General features: G+C 29.8%; 3 protein-coding genes across 3 annotated transcripts in view; 1 reads left to right on the forward strand and 2 right to left on the reverse strand.

Annotated features, from left to right (window-relative positions):
• Nucleotides 1-8,003, reverse strand: part of LOC113378436 (serine/threonine-protein kinase 40-like) — an 11,989-nt gene extending 3,986 nt beyond the window's left edge. Inside the window, 8 exon segments of the mRNA XM_026618967.1 lie at nt 2,104-2,162; nt 2,165-2,301; nt 4,496-4,676; nt 4,756-4,888; nt 4,965-5,085; nt 5,221-5,330; nt 7,402-7,539; nt 7,608-8,003. Coding sequence (XP_026474752.1) covers nt 2,104-2,162; nt 2,165-2,301; nt 4,496-4,676; nt 4,756-4,888; nt 4,965-5,085; nt 5,221-5,330; nt 7,402-7,539; nt 7,608-7,916 — 1,188 coding nt within the window. The 5' untranslated portion in view covers nt 7,917-8,003.
• Nucleotides 8,004-8,653: 650 nt separating this feature from the next.
• LOC113378857 (coiled-coil domain-containing protein 86-like) lies at nt 8,654-11,107 on the forward strand. Its single transcript, XM_026619482.1, has 2 exons — nt 8,654-8,884; nt 10,749-11,107. Exons 1-2 carry the CDS (start codon nt 8,817-8,819, stop codon nt 11,032-11,034), a joined length of 354 nt encoding a protein of 117 aa, XP_026475267.1. The 5' UTR covers nt 8,654-8,816; the 3' UTR covers nt 11,035-11,107.
• Nucleotides 11,108-13,796: 2,689 nt separating this feature from the next.
• Nucleotides 13,797-16,910, reverse strand: LOC113378439 (DNA replication ATP-dependent helicase/nuclease DNA2-like). The gene is given in 3 exon segments (XM_026618969.1): nt 13,797-14,105; nt 14,336-15,136; nt 15,138-16,910. Coding segments are annotated over 3 exon segments (2,883 nt in total).
• Between the last annotated feature and the right edge of the window lie 994 nt (nt 16,911-17,904).

A 17,904-nucleotide genomic window follows, 5' to 3' on the forward strand; every position in this document is an offset into this window, starting at 1 on the left:
ATTTAAGAGAAATATTTGAAAAATGTTAATGCAAAAAGGAACTCTACTGACGAGCAATATGAAATAAAATGAAAAAGGAACTCTACTGACGAGCAACCTGAATTGTGATGAGAAAAAGAGGACTCTATGGTGGAGCAAACTGAAATAAAATGGAATAACATCTCTACTGACGAGCAAATCAAATTTGAGTAAAACATTTATAAGAATTGTTTCAAAAGGAATAGAAAGGAGACTCTACTAACCAGAAGAGTCGCTTTTTCAATGCAAAAGGGACTTTACTGACGAGCAAAATGAAATAAAACGGAAAAGAGACTCTACTCACCAAAAAAATTAAAATTAAATTGCAAAGTAACTCTACAAGCTTAGTTTGCTTGCAGAGTTCCTTTTCAATTAATGAAATAAAAAGGGGACTCTACTGACGAGCAAACTAAAAATAATTGGGGGAACGGAACTCTACTGACGAGCAAACTGAGAAGGAAGTTAAAAAAGAGACTCTACTGTCGAGCAAACAGAGAAGGAAACTGAAAAAGGGACTCTACTGACGAGCAAACTGAAATAAAATAGAAAAGGGACTCTACTGACGAACAAACTAATAAATAAGAAAGAAAATAATATAAGGACTCTACTGACGAGCAAACTAAAATAAGAGATAAAAAGGACTCTACTGACGAGTAAATTGAAATTAAATATAAAGGGGGCTCTACTGGGTATCAAACTGAAATGAAGAGAAAAAGCGACTCTACTGACGAGCAAATTGAAATGAAATGGAAAAGGGACTCTAGTGCCAAGCAAACTGAAATAGAAATTGAAAAGGGGACTCTACTGACAAGCAAACTGATATTAAAAAAGGTACACTACTGACAAGCAAATTAATAAATAAGAAAAAAATAATAAAGAGTCCTTAAAATGTGAGACAAAAGGACTCTACTGCCAAGCAAACTGAAATAAAAATTAAAAGGGACTCTACTGGTGAACAAACTGAAATAAAATAGAAAAAGGGAGTCTACTGACAACCAAACTAAAAAAATAAGATACAAAAAAGGAAATCTACTAACGAGCAAACTAAAAAAAAGACTCTACTAACGAACAAACAGTTACGGTTCAGTCATCGACCTGGTAACAAGAAGGGACTCTACTGACGAGCAAAGTGAAATTAATAATGTTAGTCATTGTTTTCAACAAAAAGGGACTCTACTGACGATCAAACCGACATTCATAATATTATTCATCGATTTGCAACAAAAAAGGAACTCTACTGACGAGCAAACTGAAAATGAAAAAAAGGGACTCTAAGGGAGCAAATTAAATTTGTGTAAATGTTTATGACATTTTTTTCAAAAATCCAGTGCAAAAAGGGACTCTACTGACCAGCAAACTGAAATAAAATGGAAAAGGGACTCTACTCATGAGAGAGTTAAAAATAAATTGAAAAGAAGCCTCTACTGACGAGCAAACTAAAGATAAATTGAAAAAAAGAAACTCTACATGCAAACTAAAATGAAATAAAAAAGGGAAAATAAAAAATACATTAAAAAATGTTAATGCAAAAAGGAACTCTACTGGCAAACAAACACGATTTTGAAGAAAAGAAACCATCGCTTTTGTCACACAAAAACAATTTTAGAAAAATAAAATAAAACTATACTGATGAAGAAATATGATTTGAAAAAAAAAAGAACTGTACTGACGAACAAACTTCATTAAATTATATAAATGAACTATACTGATGATAGCAATAGAATTAAAGTTTGAAAAAGACTCTACTGACAAGCAAACTGAATTAAATTTGAAAAAGGACTTTACTTATGAACTATTTCAATTTATTACAGAAAAGGAATTAGGGACGAGGAAACAAAGTATAGTTTAGTTACATTATAAATAAACAATAAATGATATAAAGCAATGTCCAAAAAAAAAGAACTCTACTGACATGCAAAATGAATCTCAGAATTTGAAGAAATTGTTAAAATAATTAGTGAAGTTACAACTGTTATTTAAAACAGAAAGAGGACTGTACTAAAAAAAAGGGAGGTAAAAAGAATCATCATAAAGTAATTAATATTTGAAGCAAAGCTCTTAATATATAAATTTTCTATTTTTTACCTTTTTGGGCTTTTCTTTGGTCTCACTATCATCAATATCTGGTACAATTTGCATATCAATATCACTATTTGGGCCCCTGTTGAAAAAATGATACTTTCTAAAGCACCTCTCACTTTTGTGGCAGTGTATCTTCTATCTGGATCGAGCACTAGTAGTTGTCTTATTAGTATTAGGGTACTGTTCGATACCCTACCATCCCTGAAAATATAATATATAATATAATATATATATATATATATATTAATATATATTCATATGTTATATTAGGATACCAAATTTTAAATTGATTGCCACTGAATGAAGGCTAAGATGCTAGCCGAAACGTATAGATTTTAAAAAAATTTCTAAAAACTTTCATACTATTTTTATTGATGTAACTCAAGATATTTATATATATATATATATATATATATATATTGAATGGTAGAGTCTTGGATTTGTGTATATTTTGTAGAGTTTCGAACAAGAATCCAAAAATAATACAAAATAAAAAACAAGAAAAGTTTTTAAAAAAACAATTTCTTTATTTAATTATTTGTTTATTGTCGACGTTTCGGAACTAGGTACGTTCCATCTTCAGGACATCTGTCAAGAAACATGATCTTGATGAGATTTAGCAAACAATATGTTTAGGAAAAGAAAATAGATTTTTCTTAAATAATGAATTAAATTGTAAAAATATAATAATGTACAGAAATATGATAATATGTTCAAAATAAAAATGATAAAAATAAATGAGTGGATTATCAAAACAGGATATTAAACATAATAGAAAATTTTTTTGAAAGTTATGGAATTTTTTTAAGAAAAGGTTAATGACAAAGTTGAATTAATTACCTGTATGTTTGAATATTTGTAGTATTTTTTATTTCTAGATTCAAAACAGACATTTTCAGGTAATTAATTTGTCGTTCAATTTTATAGATGTTGAAAGTGTTGTATAAGAATTGTTTGTTTTATAATATTAGAAATTTCTAATATTATAAACAACAATTCTTATACAACACTTTCAACATCTATAAAATTGAACGACAAATTAATTACCGAAAATGTCTGTTTTGAATCTAGAAATAAAAAATACTACAAATATTCAAACATACAGGTAATTAATTCAACTTTGTCATTAACTTTTCTTAAAAAAATCCATAACTTTCAAAAAAATTTTCTATTATGTTTAATATCCTGTTTTGATAATCCACTCATTTATTTTTATCATTTTTATTTTGAACATATTATCATATTTCTGTACATTATTATATTTTTACAATTTAATTCATTATTTAAGAAAAATCTATTTTCTTTTCCTAAACATATTGTTTGCAAAAATCTCATCAAGATCATGTTTCTTGACAGATGTCCTGAAGATGGAACGTACCTAGTTCCGAAACGTCGACAATAAACAAATAATTAAATAAAGAAATTGTTTTTTTAAAAACTTTCTTGTTTTTTATTTTGTATTTATTTTTGATTCTTGTTCGAAACTCTACAAAATATATTATATATATATATATATATATATATAATATGTGGTGGGTGTTTGAATTAGATAGTTATTGATTAGATAATCTGTGACATAAATAGTTGATTAGTTGTTAATAAAACATATTGATGTTTACTATAATTTGAGTAATATTAATAGCGGGATTACAGTAGTGATTACAATATATATGTAAATTTATTTTACAATATCTGACAACAAATTATACTTGCAATTTTAAATTTAAAAAAATTTCAAGTGTTAATTCTCGCGATTTTCAATATAATGATGATCTAATAATAATTTGAATAATATATAAACTAAAGTTTTCTAGACATTTTTGACTTATAATTTGTACAAAATAACAATAAGCAGTAATCTTATCTTATTGATACTTAATTTTATCTCTTAATTATGAAAGATTTTATCTCTTAATATGAAAGCAAATTCAAATATCAACGGTCAAAATGAAGTGACAGCGCCAACTGCGAACAACTTCAGAGTGTTAGGTACTTTGTTTAAATTAAATGCAAAAATTATTTTTAATACTTTTTCCCCCTAATAATATTTTCCCTAATAATACTTTTAAAAATGTTTTTAATGAATATATAAACTCATTGAAATTTTTTTTGGACATTTCTTCATTTATAATTTGCGCAAACATAAAAATAACAATAACAATAAACACATTTTATAAGATTCAAATTTAAACAGTTGACAGTACGAACTGCAAACAACTTCAGAGTGTTGGGTACTTTGTTCAATTTTAAATACAGTTAAAGTAGAATAATAGGATCAAAATTATTTTATGTTTTATATGTATTTAGTATGTATATGTATCAGTTAAAGTAGAATACTAGGAACAAAATTATTTTATGTTTTATAAGTATTTAGTATGTATCAACTATTACTTACACTGGTAAAATATAATCGGCTGACTTTATCTTTGAAAATAATACTGTAGGTGAAGAATCGTAGAATGGAAATTGGCCATAAAGCATTGTGTACAAAACTACACCCAAGGCCCACATATCGGAGGGTTTGCCATGATATGGATGGCCACATAGGACGTCTGGTGATATGTATGCTGGTGAACCTGAAGGTAAATAAATTTATTTTATATAATTGAACTATATAAAATTAATAAAAAAAAGCATGTGATAAGTATAACAAACCTCTTTGATCGTTTAACAAGTCACTTTCTCTTGATAAATGTTTTCCTAGACAGAAATTTGTTATTGTCACTTTGTTTGTTCTACGATTTAATACTAAATTGCCTAATTTTAGGTCACGGTGTACTATATTTTTCTGAAAAGACAAACGATTACAAAATTACACTTCATACACATCAATATATAAATGTATAATTATTTTTTATTTTTACCTTGTGTAAACTTTCAACTACACATATAACATTATAGAATATAGCAACGGCTGCCCGTTCAGACAATTTTTTCTCTCGTATCACATAATGCTGAAGATTTACTAAGGCTGCTGATTTTTCACTAAAATAGTAATAATAATTGATTAAGTTTAAATATATATATATATATATATATATTTATATATATATTTATATATATATATATATATATATATATATTTATTATTTTATTATTTATTTAATTTATATTTATTACCAAAAATCGTGTGGACTAATACAGTCTAATACTAAACACAGTCTTGTTTTCATTTTCCCTGAATAAATTGGTCCGAGGGTAGGATGCAGGACTTCTTCGGGTGTTGTATCCTAAAAAATAATAAAAAATGAAGTATATTTGTTAATTTAATTATGAATTGATATGTAACAAATTGTATTCCCGAAGTTAAAGTCATTCTGAATCGTTTAAGAACAAAATTGATTGCTAAAACGTCTTTACGAATTGCGAATTTAAAGTTTAACCCTTACTCAAGATAATTTGATTTCAGATTAAGTAGTTATAGATAATTTAATTAGTTTTCTAATGTTATATAATATTATATACATGTTTAAACCATTTCTTTAATATATTTCAAATTTGAATTTTAAATCTTAACGGTGGTTGTAAACGCGCGAACTTCACACTTGAAGTATTTTGTCCACTTTTCGGTGCAGTTATAATTATTTAGTACTTTAATTATTAAATAATGAGTATATTAATATATTATTAAATTGATATTTTGATTTATATATTTAATAAGTTAATGTATTCGCCTCCAAATGTATAAAATTTGGATTTTTGTAATATTTATGTAAATTTTAGTAATTTGAAATTTGAATCTTTGAATCTACGCACCAACTCACACTCTAAGTATTTTGTTTAAAATTTCCATGCAGTAATTTTGTTACTTATGAATTTATACATAACTTTACTATTTTTTAAATTATATATAATATTAATGTATTTAAATCGCTTCTCAGTAGATGCTTTTAAGTTGGCTCATCAGTAGTAGAGTTTCTTTTTTAATCTTTCTTGATCAAAATTACGTTTGAAATTTGTTTTTGCTTTATTTTGTTCGCCAGTAGAGTCAGTAGAGTCCCTTTTTTTCATCTTCTAGATCAAAGATTTCTTTGCTCATCAGTAGAATTCCTTTTTATTTTCTAGATCAAAATTCAGGTTGCTCGTCAGTAGAATTTTTTTTCTTATATTTTGGATCAAAATTCAGTTTGCTCGTCAGTAGTCTCTGTATCTTTCAGTATATAAATTAATTTACATTTCAGTAGAGACCTTATCTTCTAAAATCTAGATCAAAATTATGTTTGCTCGTCAGTAGAGTCCATTTCTCAATCTTCTGGGTCAAAATTTCGTTTAGTCTTTAGTGGAGTCCTTTTTTATCTTCTGGATCAAAATTACGTTTTCTCGTCAGTATCATCCTTTTTCTTATAATGTATATCAAAATTTAATTTTTGCTCGTCAATAAAGTCCCGTTTTTTCTCCTAGATAAAAATTGTGTTTGCTCGTCAGTAGAGTCCCTTTTTATAAATTAGATTAAAATTTAATTTACTCGTCAGTAGAGTCCCATTCTTAACTTCTAGTATAAAATTAATGTTTGCTCGTCAGTAGAGTCCTTTTTTGTTTTATAATATATCTTGTTTTGTTTTGTTGCTATTTCAACTAACATATTCAAAAAGGCTCATTGAGACCTTTTAAATGACACCCCACATCATATAAACACATTTTTGACCCACTTGTACTATTTATAGTATATGACAACCAAACTCATTGTGCTTTATTTATTAAATCTTTTGTAACTTCCAAACCATTCCCTTAATATTGACGATGTATTTAGGAAATTTATGCAGAATAAATTATAAACAACATTGTCTAATATTATAACAGTCTACAGCAACTCGGTATAGTAATAAATGGGAAATATAGTTAGAAACAATATTTAAACCTAACCTTCATTGACTTAGTATGAGAATTCATTTAGTGTGCATTTATTTATTAAATCTCTTGTAACTTTCAAACCGTTCCATTAATAAGAATGATGTATTTAGGAAATTTGTGCAGAATCAAAATTATAAACAATATTGTCTAATATTATAACAGTCTACAATAACTCGGTATAGTGATAAATAAGAAATATATTAAATTACACTTACAATAGCTTTCATTGACAAAATATTAATAATAAACTAATGAACTATAATAAATGCTGAATTATAGTAACGATTTTACATATTTATAAAGTGCTCATTGAGACCTTTTAAATGACACCCCAATGACATGGATTTACTTCATACAAACACATTTTTGGTCCTCTGTACTTTTTATAGTATGACAACCTAGCTTTCATTTACGAACTAAAAATGAGTTCTAAAATTATTCTAATGTTACCTTGAATAAACCATGATGATGTACAACACCTTCTTGATTCGATAACAAAGATAACAAAGAATATTCTGTATGCAAAAGCATCTTGCCTTGCCGGTCGTCTTGATTTTCTTCCACAATATTATCAGCCATCATCAGAATCTTAAACACAAAATAATGCACATAACATTCTTCACAAAATACATTTAAGACATATAAATTTCACTTACTTTTATTAAATAAAATTTATCAGTATTATCCTTCCTCGCCAAGCACTGCACAATGCTCTTAACAGGACTCGACCCAAGTTTGGGGCCCAGCAAATAATCCCCGGCTCGTCTCAGTATATGTTTAGGCACAGGAGTCCCGTAAGGGGGCGCTAGGTCTTGAGCATTTTTTAATTTATCTTTATCGTTTATCAATTTTGTTGGTTCACATACGGGCACTTGTTGAGACTCGTTTGAATCTGTGTTTTTGGTACATTCTGTTGTATCTAGTCTCATTAGTAGGTCGGAGTTAAGGGACTTGTATTGCTCCATTGTAATAGATTAATGATAATTAGTAATTAGAATGATGAAATAAGCTTGAAATGTTGTTTATTTTGGGTGTACACGAATGTATTTGACGTTTGGTAATTGACAGTTGTTAGTCGTCCATCTTGTGAAATGGAAATACAAATTTTTAATATCTGAAATAGAAACCGCAATTTAAAATTGTGTAAAGGTGTAATAATTAGTAGGTGATTATGTTTAATTGAGTTTCAAATTAAATTGTTCATTTCTAATTAATTTGTGACATAAATCGTTTTGGACAGCTGACAGTTGAGTTGACAGGTTGTAGTCGTCCATTTTGAAAATGCAAATAGACATTTTTGCATTTAGAAATAAAATCATTTTCAAATATTCTTTATGTGTACTATTTAATGTGTGATTATAATTAATTAAGTTAAAATTATTGTTCAGTTTTAATTAATATTTTACAAGAAACGCTTCTCAGTTGACAGTTGAAGGTTGACAGTTTGTAGTCGTCCATCTTGAAATTTTAACACATTTTGCATTTAAAATAAAAACATAAAAACCACTGTTTTATTTATAATATTAATAATAACAATAATTTCATGTTTCATAACTATATTACACAAAATAATTATTCATATAAGTTACTTTTTAATGTTTTTCGATTTTTGTGACATTTTGTTATGACGATTTTCTTATTCGTAGATGCTGGCAACACTATACAAAACTGAAATGTCAAGAAAGAGCAAGATAACCTAAAACTATTTTGGATTCACGTGTTAACATTTGCTTATAAAACATATTGCTAGAAACAATATAATATATTACTAAAGTTCTGTTGAAGTTAGTAGAGTAGTTGATATTATAGTGAATCTATTTCGTTGGTGTGCTTAAATATATTTGATATATTTTAAATATAAAAATATGGCAACTACTACAGTTGTTAAAGGAAAGCCTAAATCTGGACGTTCTTGGAAATCTGATAGAGATAGGTAAGAAATGTTATAAAATAAGTAAAACTAAGCAATAAGTAAAAGCCTATCTTGATACAAATATGAGTTTTAAGCATTTGTCAATTTACAAAATATTCTAAGATCACTAACCATATATCGTTTCTTAATACAATTATGGTTTGTAGAAGATAATTCATTGTTAGTTTGGATAATCGACAATGCTATGATAAGCATCAAAGTGATTTATCGGCTCAGATAATATAATATTGCATCAAGTCTTACATAGGTCTCCTATAAGTGAGAAATAATTCTCGTACTATGTACAATGTCAATGAAAGCTAGGTGTAATGTCGTTTCTAATTATATTTCTCATTTATTACTATACCGAGTTGTTGTAGACTGTTATTTTATTAGACAATATTGTTTTTAATTTAATTCTGTACAAATTTCCTAAATGCATCATTCATATTAAGGGAACGGTTTGAAAGTTACAAGAGATTTAATAAATAAATGCACACTAAATGAATTCTCATATTATATACAATGTCAATGAAAGCTAGGTGTGAATGTCGTTTCTAATTATTATATTTCTCATTTATTACTATACCGAGTTGCTGTAGACTGTTATAATATTAGACAATATTGTTTATAATTTAATTCTGCACAAATTTCCTAAATACATCATTCATATTAATGGAACGGTTTGAAAGTTACAAGAGATTTAATAAATAAATGCACACTAAATGAATTCTCATATTATATACAATGTCAATGAAAGCTAGGTGTGAATGTCGTTTCTAATTATATTTCTCATTTATTACTATACCGAGTTGCTGTAGACTGTTATAATATTAGACAATATTGCTTTTAATTTAATTCTGCACAAATTTCCTAAATACATCATTCATATTAATAGAACGGTTTGAAAGTTACAAGATATTTCATGAATAAATGCACACTAAATAAATTCTAGCACAATGTACAATGAAAAACTTGTGTCAATGAAAACTTGGTGTAAATGTCTTTTCTAATAATATTTCTCATTTATTACTACCAAGTTGCTGTAGGCTGTTATAATATAAGACAATATTGTTTATAGTTTAATTCTGCACACATTTCCTAAATACATCATTCATATTAATGGAACGGTTTGAAAGTTACAAGAGATTTAATAAATAAATGCACACTAAATGAATTCTCATACTAAGTCAATGAAGGCTAGGTTTAAATGTCGTTTCTAATTATATTTCTCATTTATTACTTTACTGAGTTGATGTAACCTGTTACAATATTAGACAGTATTGTTTATAATTTAATTCTTCACAAATTTCCTAAAAACATCATTCATATTAAGGGAACGGTTTGGAAGTTACAAAAGATTTAATAAATAAATGCACAATGAAGAATTGTCATACTATAAATAGTACAGCGGGTCAAAAATGTGTTTGTATGATGTGGGGTATCATTTGAAAGGTCTCAACGAGCACTTTTTAAATATGTTACTTGAAATAATAACAAAACAAAAGGATTCCTCGTTTTTTAAGTTGTAGAATGAAAGCATGGAATTATTAAATTTTATCTAACGGTTTATATTGTGTAGAAGATGTTTTGAACTAAAGTGTGCATTTTAAAAATGTGGTTCAAGATAAATTTGTTGTGTATTCTATGACACGTTAACATTACATATATATATTTTCTTTGGTCTTTGTGTTAAAATTCAATAAGTTACTCTTAATTCTTTACACAAACTACAAAATGTTTTAATATTCAGTTCATTATGTTAATAATGAAACACGCAGTCATCATTTATTTCCTAATTTCATTATTTTTACTCTAGCAGTTTTGAATATAAGTCGAGTACAGTATATTAATGTATACCATCTATCATTTATCCCTTTCCCAGGTTTTCCTCAGTCAAGAAAACAAAAGGCATCCGCAAATCCTTTGAAAAGAAGCAAATTCTTCGTCAGGAATTAAAACGCACAAAAGAAGCCTCTAGAGCAATTTTGCAAAAAAGACAAGAAGAAAAGGAAGAAAAAAGAAAAAGGCGTGAAGAAAATTTAAAGAGGCAAGAAGAAAATAGGAAAAAGGCTGAAATCGTACAAGTTATTAAAAATGTTGCTAAAATCAAGAAAATGAAGAAGAAACAGCTGAGATCCATCGAGAAGAGGGATACGCTGAATATGTAAAAAGAATGGTTGGTGTTAAGTTTTATTTATAAAGACTCTTTATAAGGAATTTTCTTTATAAAGATGAGTCTTCAAGGGCTTATATGCAGTGTTACATAATAGTTATGTATTGATAAGTTTTGTAAATAAATAATAAATTTCATATAAATTTAATCTTTAATATCACATTTTTAAAATTTATTGGAAGTTGAGTTGTATTTTAATAATTTTACAAATTATAAATGTTTGTAAAAAGCATTTTTTATTTTATTTAGGGAAATATACGCGTTTAAAGATTTTTTCTAAATATATTTGAAATTTGAATTTTAAATCTTAACGGTGGTTGTAAACGCGCGAACTTCACACTCGAGGTATTTTGTCCACATTTACGTGCAAGCAATTCTTATTGTTCAAGAGGTAATTAAATGTTTAATTAAAGTCTTTTGAAAGTTGAGTTAATTTTTAATAATTTTGGAAATGGCATTATAAACGTTTGTGTAAAAAAACATTTTTTATTTAGGACAAATTTTAATTCCAGCATTAGGAAATCCTGAAGTTTGTTTTACCACAAAATTTGTATGTTTATTCTTTCGACGTTTCAAGTCGTTCTGAATCGTTTGAGATCAAAATTGCGTAAAAATATGTGTGTCAAAATTAGTCGATGTTTTTTCAAAAACGGCTGCTCTGTTTTTAAACATTTAAAAGCCATTCGATGTAACTTGATAAGGTTTTGCGGTGATTAATTTTGTGCGTCTGACTAGTATAGTACTTGCTATAAATTTGTGATGATTCTTAAATATAGGATTTTTATTTGTTCGTTAGTAGTGTCCCTGATAAATTTCCTTAGTTTGCTCTTCAGTAGAGTCCCTTTACTTAATTTTTCATTTGGTTCTCTCATTAGTGGAGTCCCTTTCTTTAATTTTTTACTTGGTTCTCCTATCAGTAGAGTACCTTTCAATTTTCTTTTTATTAATTTCTTACTTAGTTTGCTCGTCAGTAGAATCCCTTTTCTTAATTTCGTTTTGGTTTGCTCATCTGCAGAGTCCTCTTTTTTAATTTCTTTTTGGTTTTCTCATCTGCAGAGTCCCTTTTTTAAATTTCTTTCAAGTTAGCTTGTCAGTAGAGTCCCTTCCTTTAATTTTATTTGGTTTGTTTATCAGTAGTCTCGTTTCTTAATTTCTTTTTAGTTTGCTCATCAGTAGAGTCCCTTTCAATATTCTCTTTAGTTTACTCGTCAGTAGAGTCCCTTCCAATTTTCTTTATAGTCAGCTAGTCAGTCAAGTCCTTTTTTAACTTTTTTAACGTCAGTAGAGTCTCTTTATTAATTTCTAACTCGGTTCGCTCGTCAGTCCCATTCCTTTTTTAATTTCTTACCTGGTTTTCGTGTCAGTAGAGTCCCTTTTCCCATTTTTTTAGTTTGCTCGTCAGTAGAGTTTGTTTTCTTAATTTTTTACTTGGTTCTCTCGTCAGTAGAGTCCCTTCATTAATGTTTTACCTGTTTCTCTTGTCATAGAGTCCCTTATAATTTTCATTTTAGTTGCTCCCGTTCAATTTTCTTTTTGATTTGTTCGTCAGTAGAGTCCCTTTTCTTAATTTTTCACTTGGTTCTCTCGTCACTAGAGTCCCTTTTAATTTTCTTTTCTGTTTGCTCGTCAGTAGATTTCGGTTTTCTTAATTTTTCACTTGGTTCGCTCGTCATAGAGTCAGTTTCATTTTTTTTAGTTCGCTCGTCAGTAGTAGAGTCCCTTTTATTAATTTTTTACTTGATTCGCTCGTCACCAGAGTCCATTTCAATTCTTCTGTCCAAAATCAATTCAAACAATTGCTTTTGAGAATAAAAAATGATTACATCTTTTTTTAATTCTCATAAAATATTTTTGTAATTTTGGATTAAAAATACAAAAACTTACCTAGGCTAAGCACAGTCTAAGCGCCACTCTGGTGCAAATGTTTACCCAAGTGCGTTCAGACTGTTTATGTACTGGAGCAATTTTCCAAGTTTGTGAAGAAAACTATTGAGAAATGTGAAAATGCCGCCAAGCTAAGCACAGTACAAGTGAAAATGTCGCACAGAATTATTTGCAAATGCGTTTAGAGACTGAGACTGTACGGGAGCACTTTTTCAATTTTGTGTAAATTAGACAACTATTTTTTTTTTGAAATTGAATTCGAAATGAAATGACGATTGTTAATGATCCGGAGATAAATTGATTTATGATTTATGATTTACATTTGATTTGCTCAGATATAACAATAAGATAGCAAAAATAATGAAAGTACTGTAAGTATTTGTAATAATATATTTGAAAACATTTAAAATTTCTCGAATATTTCATTACGGTGCGGGAAGTTCCAGCAATTTGCCTCAAGGCACGATGCCATTCAACACTAGTTTGTTCTCATTTCATTTAGTCAAATTAATCGGGTTTATTTTCTATATTATATATATATATATATATATATATATATATATATATATATATCAATTTTGTCTGGAATTGAACCTTTACGTGCTACGGTCGGTGGTGCTGAAAGAATTAAAATTGATGTAATGTGAAAGCGGCCGTGTTTGCCATCTTTTTATACTTGTTTATCTATGAGCCATGATAAATAAATTGATAAATCCATTTATTAAGACTTTCTTTAAAAATACACATTATGAGGTGAAAGCAAAATCTTTACAACCCCTACCAAAAAGACTTTTCCACTCGAAGTTCCATTCCTTATCAGGCAAATAGACACAACTATTTTCGCCCAAAGAATCAAACAGACATCGAAAGGGCTTATAAGTTCCAAACCGTCTGGCCGTCTCCTATCATAATCAATTTACAGTTGGCCCTTGTAAGGGCCGCAGTCAGTCTTCCTTTGTCGTTTAAGATTTCTCTACTACTAGGACGGCGCATAAATACATGTGCAAATGATAATGCACATGAGTATATTATGATATCTTTGTCTCTGCCTTGGAATTGCTCCACTGTGCCGATTTCGATAGAGGAGGAGGATGTAGAGTTCTGTTGTATTAACTTTTGAATCAATTGGACTTGTATGCGGTATGTGGATATTATGCCGATTTGGTCGGCGGTTATTCCAACCTGGAAATAAAAGAAAGTGGATTAAATATTATTTACAACATTTTAAAACTATCTGAAAATGTTGTAACTTGTCTAAATGTGTTGTAAATTGCAGAGAATGTTTTAAATTGTCTGAAAATGTCGTAGATTGTATAAAATTTTGGAAACATTTTACAATAATTTCAGACACTTTAAAATCTTTTCACATAAATAAGGCAACATGCAACTTACAACTGGTTTACCATACTAACCTTTAACAAAGCATTGACAATGCAGACAGCAATTTTAGCCTCGCAAATATTCACACACGGATTTACGATATTTTTATCTTTCAGAACCAAACCTAAATCCACCAAGTCATCATAATATTTTGACCAAGTCTCACTAGTATCAATAAACTTCACAGAATCCTTTAAATCATCACTTATCACATCATACAACCACTTTTCACTCGAAAACTCATCACGAGCCAAAGATTTATTAATCGTAATAGTCCGAGAGCTGACTTGTTCGTCTGCACACTTCAGCAAACCGTTGTAGGTGAATTTATTGGCTAACGCTGTTATGATGGAGTTCATACGATACTGGATGGTGAGTAGGACTTTGTTGTCAGGGTTTGAGGCACCAAGTTGTTCGAAGAGGCTTTTGTCGAATCCTAGAGCCTTAGCGTCTTTGCTTCGGACAACCGGAGGCAATTGTTCGGGATCGCCTATTAAGACAAATTTATCAGCGCTGAAAAGTGGACGCAAAATTGTGCATTGCAGGACTTGGGTGCTTTCGTCGACTATGCACAAGTCGAAACGTTTTTGTGCAAGCACAGGATGAATCGAGCCTAAGCAAGTTACACCGACGACTTTTGCAGAGTTGTACACCTTAACCAGTTGCTCCACTGTGGTACATTTGGAGGTTAGACACTCTTCGCTCTTGGATTGGATTTTGGGGTTTATACGCTTACTTGTGCCCAGTCTTAGGAAATCCACACCGGCCTCGTGCAGTTTCACCAACACATTGTCGACTGCCGAGTGCGTGTGGCTGGTGATCAACACGGTTTTTGTCCAAAGACACCAGCAATTTAATCAGGGCGACGACTGTTTGGGTTTTGCCCGTACCGGGCATACCTTGAATTAATAAATAGTCTTGTGTGGTTAAGACTTTTAACACAGCACGTTGTTGTAAAGTGTTCAAGTGCTTTAAGGTATCAGCAGCTTTTTGTTTGGTGGTACTGGATAACTCAGCATCGAACTTTGGTGCCTCCAAATCGATAATCAAACGTCTAAGTTTACCCACGTATTCCGTATCATCGATAAACGTTGCAAGATTTGCGGAATTAAGTGTGAGCATTTGCAAGCTTGTGTGTAAATCCACATTAAACAAACAACTTTCAAACAAAACTGATACGTTTTTGGATAATGTGATGAAAATCTTGTTCGGGGTAAGGGATTGTATAAAGCCTGCGTCAACGTGATGTGTCTGAGTGGTTATCATTACGTAATCACCCGGAGTGAAATTTGTGTGCATTTGTTTGTTTCGGCCAAAACAATGTAAAAAGGAGCCTTCGTGCTGGACGACTTCACCTTCGATTTTTAAACCACTTGCACAAATACCTGTAAGTTCACAATACTCTACAGACCTTGCAGTCAATCCTGAATCGTCCATGCAGTTTTCTAGGTACAAAAGTTTACACCAGGTGAAGAAATAATCTAAATGCTTCTGTGTTAAATGTTCCAAAGCTTGTTGGGATATTTGTTTGAAATTATTTGGTTGTACATATGTCGATTCGGGCAAATCTGTTAAGTGTCCACTTTTATCTTTAATATATTTCCTGATGTTTTTCTGACTCGTATGCAAATTTTTCTCGTTCCTCAGCATTATCAAATCACGTTGTTCGTTCCACGTAGGCTTCACATCCTTAACAACACCCTCACGCAAATACAACAACAAACCTTTATCCACATCCACACCTAATTCCTGCAACATCATTACGTACAAAATTACCTGGCTTTTGTGCTCCGGGGAAAAACTTGGACGTCCCACCTTCAACTCCAACGGAACACGTTTGTGCAACGTAACTTTACACGTGACATCAATTTTACCTTTTAAGCCTAACGAAGGCACCCATAAGTTCTCCTCGATATCCATAACCTCCACAGGCTTCTTGGACATAACCTCGACAATCTTAGGCACAAACTTATCAATCTCACCATTAATCTCCTCGCTCGTCAGTTGTGAACGATACAACATCTGTATCGTACTAGACTTTTGCATTATCCCTTTCCACAGGTTACGTACAAACTCATCATCAACTTTGGTATTTTGTATGCAACTTTGGTACAACTCATGCACAAGTGATTTGATGGTCATGATTTTACTCCCGTTGTCGATTCTTTTGTACATTTCACTCAAACTTCCTTTGTATTCCCATAAACTTTTCTTTGATATTATTGAGTAGTTTTCGGTTACAATAATGCCGTAGGTTGCGTTTACAATCCATTTATTGTTATTGTATAAGGCTCTTATGGATATATAATCACCTCGTTGTAAAGAGAGTTGGGACCAAGGGAATGATACGGTGCACCATGATTTTTCGGAAGAGTAGTTTTTAGAGCTTTGTAGATGTATACACTTTGTGTTGCCGCTTGTATTTACATGCAATATGACACAACGTTGGATGGTGGATAAGTTTAAGGTATCTTGTGGGACCCAGTCTGCGTTACACAAAATCGAATCAAAGTCATCGTCTAGTAAAAAATCTTGCAAACAATTTTCTTTGTCCTGGATGTCCAGTTTCAAATGCTTTTTATCATCGTGAGGAACTTGTAGAGACATCTTTCTCTTTTTTGTATTCGACAAGTCATCACCAGATTTGTTGGGACTTTCTTGGAGCTTGTTCTTAACTTTTGCTTCAGAATTATTTTTATCATCATCTTCTTTTTGTTTAACATTGCTTGTTGTATTATTTGTAACAAAATTATTAGAAATTTTATTTTTAGACTTGCCAAATTTTTCATTATTCATATTGATCAAAATACATACATATATATTAAACTTATTGCTATATATACATTTATAATATTAAATACTTCAAACAATTACATTTGTAACAAATGACAAATGCTATTTGTATATTAATTGTACTTAAAAGGAAAACTTCTAACCTCTATCCTTGTGTCAATCAATTTTGGTCACCTATTAACAATCACAAAGTATATAATTTCTAAACACAAAATTAAAGGCACGGCATGCTGTTTATGTCTTGTCATTATTTTTAACACTTTAATATATTTTTGTGCTTGAAATTATTAATTATTCATATTAAAACTTAACCTGACGTTTGTTTGTTTTTAGCACCATTGTTTTGTTAGAAACTGTCAAAACCGATGGCTTGACAATTCAATGCAAGCGTCGCCAACTTCAGGTGCGTTTATTTGACAGATAATTTTGTAGCGCGCGATTCAAATTTAAATGTACAACATTTTAAGTTTAAAATACTCGAATAAGATTTACGGTGACAAATTTTGTGTGACGATCCGTCGAGTCGTTTCTTTGTATTTAGCGTATCAGTGCAACAATGTAAGAAAAGACACTCAAGAAATTAATGTCTTTGGTTATAAATATTCAGTTCAACATTTTTTTTTAAACAATTTTGTTCTAAGAGATTTAAATTGTTATACACATACTTATAGATAATTTAAAGAAAATAAATATGAATATAAACCAATCAGTTGTAGCTAAAACAATGTGACCGCCTTGCGAAGTCTTCAATGTTTAAGTTCAACGATTTTTTTTTACATAATTTTGTTCCGACATATTCAAATTGGTA

The sequence above is a fragment of the Ctenocephalides felis genome, unplaced genomic scaffold (genome assembly GCF_003426905.1).
Source record: "Ctenocephalides felis isolate EL2017-DRISC unplaced genomic scaffold, ASM342690v1 CF-g0.4_SCAFFOLD_01886, whole genome shotgun sequence".
Taxonomy (NCBI): domain Eukaryota; kingdom Metazoa; phylum Arthropoda; class Insecta; order Siphonaptera; family Pulicidae; genus Ctenocephalides; species Ctenocephalides felis.

Excerpts from the sequence above, each read along its gene's own strand:
- LOC113378857 (XM_026619482.1), top strand. The coding sequence starts at position 8,817 with ATGGCAACTACTACAGTTGTTAAAGGAAAGCCTAAATCTGGACGTTCT. Across the intron at positions 8,885-10,748 it reads TGGAAATCTGATAGAGATAG|GTTTTCCTCAGTCAAGAAAA; the intron begins GTAAGAAATGTT and ends TCCCTTTCCCAG.